At 36.6% G+C, this 8,702-nt stretch overlaps 1 protein-coding gene across 2 annotated transcripts; it reads right to left on the bottom strand.

Annotated features, from left to right (window-relative positions):
- Positions 1-613: 613 nt before the first annotated feature.
- Positions 614-7,092, bottom strand: LOC126974357 (peroxisomal membrane protein 11C-like). 2 transcript variants are annotated; one of them, XM_050821822.1, is made up of 5 exons: positions 6,897-7,092; positions 6,636-6,806; positions 4,595-4,759; positions 2,189-2,376; positions 614-1,892 (listed from the first exon to the last, which is right to left on the bottom strand). In XM_050821822.1, the coding sequence occupies exons 2-5, from the start codon at positions 6,693-6,695 to the stop codon at positions 1,616-1,618; spliced, it is 690 nt and encodes a 229-aa protein (XP_050677779.1). In that variant the 5' UTR covers positions 6,696-6,806; positions 6,897-7,092; the 3' UTR covers positions 614-1,615. The 2 variants fall into 2 exon arrangements, with proteins under 2 accessions (XP_050677779.1, XP_050677778.1); XM_050821821.1 differs by having other exon boundaries at positions 6,636-7,092.
- Between the last annotated feature and the right edge of the window lie 1,610 nt (positions 7,093-8,702).

Raw genomic sequence — 8,702 nt, 5'->3', positions numbered from 1 at the left:
GTGATGACTTACGGTACACAGACGTGGTCGCGGACTATGGGCCTTATGAGAAAGCTAATGGTCGCTCAATAGGCAATGGAGAGGGCTATGCTCGGAGTTTCCCTGCGAGATCGAATCAGAAATGAGGAGATCCGTAGGAGAATCAAAGTTACCGACATAGTCCAAATGATTGCGAAACTGAAGTGGCAGTGAGCAGTGCACTTAGTTCGACGGACAGATGGACGTTGGGGCAGTAAAGTCCTCGAATGGCGACCATGGAGTCGTAGACATCTTTAGGGGAGGCCTTTGTCTAGCAGTGGACATCTTCCGGCTGATGATGATGAATCTTCTCCTTATCGAGGCAATGTGGCCGCATAACAAGAAGTTAAAACTATATTGAATATAAAACTCTGTAGGTAGTACTCGGACATCTTGGTTCAACTAAATAGGTACCTGTTGTTATGTAATATATATCTTGAACATTGATATCACTTCACACTATACTAGAGGGAAATTTATCGACGTACTTCACGGTGATGGAAAATAAGTTTGCTGGAACGCGCATTAAAAATATAACTAAAATAATAAAAGTAAAAGTGAAATAAATAAATAAATTGACAAAATAAACAACGAATTAGTTCATTATATATAATCACTTTACAAATAATATTACCCGTAATACATCATCCTTCCTTATATACAACACAAACCTAGCTTTTTCCGCATCGTTATGATAATTATAGGACATTATTCACAATTAACCTAAAAGTTCTCACCAAAAATATATGTTAAAATAATATTTAAACATTATAATATTGATATTAATCATAACATTATAAAATATAAATTACTGTATATAATTTCAAAATCTCTATAATATTGTACATCGAACAACCTCATAATACTTACAGTATTGTTGCCACATTAATAAGTATTTTATATCAAGATATAATACAATAATATTATATTATTACATATCACATTAAAATAATTTAACTTCGGCCAAATTGTTTGGCTTCGGTATCTATATTTAAGTACATAATTTTCATATTTAACTAACGCAATTTAAATTTAGGACTCTAAATGGGTAACTGTCAGTTAAATGTACCTAAATGTACCTAAATTTTAGTCCCCTTTGTACCCATCAAGACTGCGTCTTCAATACATAGCAGCTACTTCAGATCCTTCCGGCTCCATGCGTTCTACGGTCTATGGGACCTGCCCGCACCCACATGAGTTTTAAGGCTGTGTCAGTTATTGTGGTTTTGCATTTTATTTCTAATTAAACCAGGTACGAAACTGAGCATAGATCTCAATATTGCGCTTTCTGTGCCGTATGTCATCACGACACAATTATTTTATGCATAACATTAAATTAAGTTTTAAATATCTGGGCCCTGATCATGATGCATATTAAAAATGTATCAAACATGACACATTACATGAATAGACATGCACTCGACATAGAGAATTATACGACACTACAAAAATATACTGACATTGATAGTTTGACAGCATAATGGCAGGCAGGCAATAGAATGTCATTCAGTTGTCAATTGTCATGTTGCAAGCCCCTGGCAAGTAGTGTTCTCCACATCACATTCCTGCTATAATCTCCAACTACATAACCTTATAATTATTTTAGCAATCGTTTCTTCGCGAAATACAGTGCGATACCGATGAGCGATGAGGTCGTCGCGATGGCTGCTACTTTGGTAGACCCTATCTTCTCGCCCCAGAGGCAGCCAGCGGGCAGGCAGCTGACTGCGTGGGTGATGTCCAGCACCAACTTAAGAGAGGTGACAGTCTGCAGCGACAGGCGCAGGTCTACGTTACGTCGGGCTTCGCCTCCGTCTTCAGAGCATTGAAGGCAGTCCCTGCTCCACCACAGATGACGCATTGAGCGGATTGTTCTGGAAGACAACACGTATCATCAACACAAACTCTAACATTACTTATTGCAGATTTTTTACGTGTTACAATTTTACACGACAAGGAATTTTCGATACAATCGTTTTGGAGTTAGTTTAGTGGTAGATTTTGAGTTTAAATAAGTGATGGCAATTTTATTTGAAGTTATCAAAGTATCAGAAGTGTTGTAATTTCACCAGCTATGTAGTCCTTTAATCCAAAACTGAAATAGTGTTTGGGGCAGAAAAAGGTTCCGATAAGAGATACTAGTTTGTATTCTCAGGGGTAATAAACTTACTGTATCAGAGATAAGTAAAGGCCGGCAGCCCACAACGCTGTACTGACCACCTCCAGGCGGTCGGCGGTTGCCTGCGATAGTTTGATGACGCCCACCTCATGCAGCCAGCACACCTTCTCCACTGGCAGGAACACCTGGTCCACTATATTTGCCAGCACGCCCAGAACTGCTGCTATTTTTGATGACTCCTGTATATGATGACAGTTATATAGATATAGGAGGATAGATAGGAGATATAGGATATGATATATGGGTAATATACACGCTTCAGTCTAGCCTAAAATTTGGCACACCCTAATATAATTCATAGTGATATCTTATACCGTTAAACGAGCAATTCTTGTATATATATTATATCTAATCTGAATCTCGGAAACAGCTCCAACGATTTTAATGAAATTCAGTATACAGGTAGTTTCGGGGCGAGAAATCGATCTAGCTGGGTTTCAATTTTAAAAAATGTAGTTTTTATCCGTGTTTTAATGAGAAACTGCTACAATAACATTAGAATACAAAGATAAATTTTGCCACTATATACCAGACTTTAATAGCTCAGATGGGACATTGGGTGATCCGGAATGCAGAAGACCCCGGTTCGAATCCAGATGCCCTATTAGTTTTTTTGTTCAAGTTTTATATCTTCTTATAAATCCGAGCAAGGTTCGGTCGTCCAGGAAGATACTATTTAATACAAGTAACAAGTATAGACAAATATATATAAATATACACGACTCTTATGACCATTAATAATTATCATACTAATAATCTACATCGCAATTGAATGTACTTGCTAACATTGAGCTATATCTAGTGTTAATGCTGAATCCATTATATCTAATGTAATTTTGAAAGAAGAAAAGAAAGAAAATTATTATATTTGATCGCACAGTTACTTACAATCAATATTTTTTGTCACTTATTAAAATAAAATTATCTTTAATGGATTATTAACAAAAATACAACCAACTTCAGAAAACACTATTGTAACACATTATACCTTCGCACGACACGCCACAAATTAGGATATCATTCCCACCATTTGGATGTGTGGCGGTCCTCCATTTTCAAGGAACTTTCTTCCACGTACTACAAAGCTGTGGAATGAGCTTACTTGTGCAGTGTTTCTGGGACGATACGACATGGGGTACCTTCAAAAAAAGCGCGTACACCTTCCTTAAAGGCTGGCAACGCTCTTGTGATTCCTCGGGTGTTGAAAGAGAGGGTGGGCGGCGGTGATCACTTAACACCAGGTTACGTACGCTCGCTTGTCCTCCTTTTTCCATAAAAAAAATAATTGCGTATTCTTCTATAACTTATGAAATGATAAATATTATTGTAATGTTTTGGACTAGTTTTTTTTAAGTCGATTTATTTTTTTATTAAATTTTTATTTTATTTTTAGCGAATCTGAATTGTAGTCACCTATTTGTCTGAATAATACATTATGTAGACCTACAAAACGTGCTGCTCATATAAGAATAATACTGCTCAATACGAAGTCAGGGAGAAATAGATAGAGGAAATCTATCTCGAGGACAATTTCAAAAGAGACTTGCGAAGAGCGCAAGAATGATAGAACGTCAAAAATGTCATCAAAATGTCATGGTGCAATGTAGCAACGAACATAAGCGCATTATAATATGTTTACAGACAGTTAGAAATTCTGCTGCAGAACGCACCCTTACTGTAAGTTGTTAAGGAGTTCCATTGGTTATCATATTCGACTACGACAATTTCTTACTATAACGGCGTTACGACAGGTGACTCAATTATCCGGATAGTATATCAAAAATATTCGGCCGAGTATCGTTAATTTGCTCCCAATAATTGAAAACTTCCGTTACTTTGTCATGGATCATAATCAGAATCTCTCTCATCAAACTACCTTTGAAGTATATTCTATACAATAAAAAAAGAATCATCGAAATCGGTTGGCGTGATAAGTATTAAGTTATTCGTCCATTTCTCGCGCACATACTTAGTACAAATTTAAGACTTATATAGTTTTCTCATGGATGCCGTTGTCAGAACTGGACAACGAGAACTGAAATAGGACCACACGGGAAGCACTACCTTCCAAATAAAAAAAGAATCATCAAGTCAGATAACCCAGTCATAAGTTCTGAAGTAACAAACATAAAAAAATACCGTCGAATTGAGAACCTCCTCCCATTTTTGAATTCGGTTAAAACATTTGTAAGTCATTATAACTGAATTTGTACATTTGGTCTTTACGTATTTTTATTACTTATTTATTTAACGTTACATATTGGAAGCCTTTACAAGTCAATGTGTTCAGGGGGACAAAATGGGTTAAAATATTTTTATTTCAATATGAAATTCTACTAGCTAATCAAACAAATTACTAATATCTCCTACTTATTAATCCTATCAAACAATACTTACATGTTTACCGAGTCCATAATTGTAGGAATGTCTAATCATCGGTATATCATCAAACAGTCTCAGCATCAGCCTGGCGTTAGAGAGGCGGGAGCCAGCTGCCTGCCATGATTTCTCTTCTTTCAAACACCCATAGAGTTTAAGTGTGTAGCATGCGAGACGGACCACCTGGAATATAAGAGCAATTGATACAGTGCTACATTAATATACTTACGCTATTATATGGTTGTGAAATTCAAATTCAAATATAAGGCATGTAAGGTCCATGCGGAAGACTTACGTAAAAAGATTAAAGCCTTAGAGATGTGGACGTTTCGTAGTATGTTCCGCATAAGTTGGACAGCTCAAGTGTCTAACGCAGAGGTCCTTGTCCGAATGCAGAAGAACATCCAGTGGGAAGCTTCTTTGCACAGGGTGCCGGCTAGATTATGGCTACCACAACGGCGCCTATTTCTGCCGTGAAGAAGTAATGTGTAAGCATTATTGTGTTTCGGTTTGAAGGAGGTCGTAGCTAGTGAAATTACTGGGCAAATGAGGCTTAACATCTTATGTCTCAAGGAGACTAGTGCAATTGTAGTGCCACTAAGACATTTTGTGTTTTACAAGAATCCTGAGCGGCACTCCATTGTAATGGGTGGGGCGTCTCAACTACCATCAGCTGAACATCCTGCTCGTCTTGTCCCTTATTTTTACATAAATAAAAACATCGAGTTAGTGAGAACTATAAAACAGCATATGATCTCGTACCTCGGTCATATACTGTGCAACAATAGGTACCGCCTGCTACAAACTATTTTGATGGGGAAAATTGCTGGGAAAAGGGGTGCTGTAAGAAGAAAGAAGTCTTGGCTCAGAAATATAAGGGAGTGGACTGGCATGAAGACAGTCCAAGTACTATTCTGCTTAGTCATGGACAAGGAAGATTAAAAAGCTGACTGCTGACCTCCAGTAATGGTAGTAGAGGTTAATGACATAATGGTTAAGGTTTATAGTGTCTGAGGTCAAATATCAAAGGCAATCCGCGAATAGGTTGGACACCCAAGGTTTTACTTTTGAAAAACCTATGAAACCTCAAATAAAATAAAAAATTTTTTTAGGGAACCACCCTTAGAAATGTCTTGAAATGAAAAAGGTTAGGTAATAATGCTTTTTCTCTGGAAAGGTGCATTACCTTGTAATATGAGTGGTATAGGTGGTAGGTGAGGTATGGTGGCTTTATAATCGTGGACTTAAAGCTCTATCAACCACAATATTTTTTAACTCCTAATTCAAGCTATGAGATACTAAGTTTTAAGTGTTTACCTCAGATATATAACACTTGTGTAATCTCAGTTCTATTCATAGCATAATTTATGATATACAAAGTAACAATACTCAATAATATTATTACATGTCTTAAGCATAATCACTATGAAGGAGTGTTCCTAGAATACTGACAGTATTTCCTCATAGGTGCTACCACTTTGGTTTTACAGTACTATGAGCTCTACTGAGGCTCAGCAACTCTGGGCCTCATGAAACATTTTGCTCTTACCCCTAAAAAGCATAAAGATGTAAGAATGACCAACAATTTTGTTACATTCACTGTCTTTGGCAGTAGAAGCAGCAACCCACTAACAACTCAAGTAACTTGGACATGAGAAGCCTCAGTGTCAAACAAAATAAATATTGATTTTAAATGTTTTGTCTGTAAAGGAAAAAAATACTTATAATATTATTATGAGTAGCTGTCAAAAGACGTAGTTAAATCACTACCATTAGTTAATAATACTAATAATTAACCTACAGGCCTACCTGTAATTAAAGAAACACTTCGCAATAGTGTCATGCTCGGAAATTGGTAAAAATATTTAAATATAACATTTCAGCAATTCTAAAGAATTTTTCGAAATCTAATTAGATGGGGAAGCCCAAATCAAAGATGTAAATTTATTTAAAATCCATTATGATTTTCTTCAGAAGCTAGTTTTCAATTTCAATTAACTTCCTGCTTTAGTAAACTTTGCAAATATCAAGGTTAATTAGTTACTTTCATTTAACATACCTTATCTCGACCGTTGTAACTATCCAAAAGTTCGCATATATCTTCTATCATAGAAGACATCTTCCGCCAAATTTATTATCAGTTGAGTGATAACTGATAAACGAAATTTTATTTTAACAGTGCTTATCAAACGCACAACCACACACTATCAACAAAAGTGACAAACTGAACCTGTGAACCACGAGAATCCTTGAAGTTGAAACTTGAAAGGTCAAAAATTAAACTGACATTTGACAGACAAATTGTATGCCGACACTTGACCTTGACACGTGACAAAAAACACGTATGGTTTTGGAGCTAGATACAGTGTCACCAACTTATCTGCGAACTGATATGTGTCGCCATCGTCCTTTCAGTGTTGCTAATTCCAATGTGCACAAAAGACGGGGCATATTTATTGCTTAAAATTCAGAAGTACCTATCGCAATAAAAAACACGGATCACTCGAAAGTAGACACTGACAGTCGAATGACATTTCATTTCAACATTTTTTTTTATATTAAATGGCTCCGTCGACTGAATGTCGGAGAGATTTTTCATTTTTATTCAGCTAATTGAGGTATACAAACCTTTCCGCATCGGCGCGCTCCGCCGCTCGATGTACACCTTAGATCGGCAAGCGTTCGGCGCTCGCGCAGCGTTTTCCCCGTGCGTATTATTTTACGTGTAGTTATAAAATACTTATAACTAGGGTGATTTCAGTGACTGTCACTGAAAGCTATTGAAACAAGCTATAAGACAATGTATAAATTATTCATATTGTCTTTCTTTTTTATTTCACGCAGACTTTTCATTCGACAATAAGTGTAAAAATAGGTATATTTTAAAATAAATATTGATTTTCAATGTTAATTACTTGTTTTATTTATTTTCTTTTATGTTTTTGTAATGAACATTATATGTTCATTATAAAATAAAGCCAAAATCTCCACAAAGAACAATCTTCGTGCAAAGTCTTGATAACGACCGCTCGCTGCGCCGCCCGGGAACAAGTGAACACAAAAATGCTATGTCCGTAAAGCTATGACGTCGAATATTGGTGGCCTTGAATCGTAACGGATCGAAATGTGTATCGGACTTCACTCGTTCATAATTGCGTAGGCAAATAAACTATCTTGTACCTAATAAGGGTGAAAACTGGGTGAGGTAAAGGAGTGCCTTGGGGCACAGCTGCTCTCATTGTTTTTTGAATTACCAGTGCCCGCGGGCACGTCCGATGCGGAAAGGTAAAGAGCTGACAATAGGTATATAAGGACATGATCGGTTGATATAGCTGTGTTTTTTTTTGTGAACTGAAGAATGGGCAACAAGAGTTAGTATGGTTAGTAATAAACACCCATAATATTAACTACCTTGTTAGTATCTAATCTAAATTTAAGGGAGAAATGTGTGAATGTAAGTGGGAATATGTGCCTCATAGAAGCGTAGAAAGTATGGAGAATAGAAATTACAATTTAATATTATTGCGGGGAGTAAATTTGTAAAGAATCTTTACGAAATGGCATAAAGAAAGAAGAAAAGGGATGTTGATGGGGCGAGGGATATCCTTCGGTAGAAGGTATAAAGGAATTGACAATTTAGGGCAATAGAAAAATATATGTTCAAGAGTACCTTCCTCAAGGCCACATTCAGATATAGAATGGTCCCTTAGCCGGATCTTGGCCAAAAATACTGGGCAACAGACAAATCCCAAGCGAAGTCGTATGATGACAGAAGTGAAAAGTTTGTTTTGGCTTTTGTTTGAGGAAAGAACCAGGGCTTAGAGGGGATAAAGGGTTGGATAGAACCATAGAATTTACCTTTAGTTTGTTTTGTGGTTTGCCATAAAGCATTCCATGAATCAACCACAAAGGGTGTAGACATAGCGCGTAGATCTCGAAGAAATCTATCCCGAGATGGCTAGGTATCCAAGGTAATGCAACTTCTATTCCCATTATGTGACATCTGTAAAGGGATACCTTTGTTCTTAAATTAATTGTGAAGTTGTTTGAAGATTTGAAAGGATTTTTTGTTAGGTCCATCAAGCAGCTTAATGAGTCAGAATGGATCAAATTTGATTGTTGATCT

Source organism: Leptidea sinapis, chromosome 32 (assembly GCF_905404315.1).
Source record: "Leptidea sinapis chromosome 32, ilLepSina1.1, whole genome shotgun sequence".
Taxonomy (NCBI): Eukaryota; Metazoa; Arthropoda; class Insecta; order Lepidoptera; family Pieridae; genus Leptidea; species Leptidea sinapis.
Note: the sequence above shows the minus strand (reverse complement) of the source record. Positions and strands in the feature narration are given on the sequence as shown.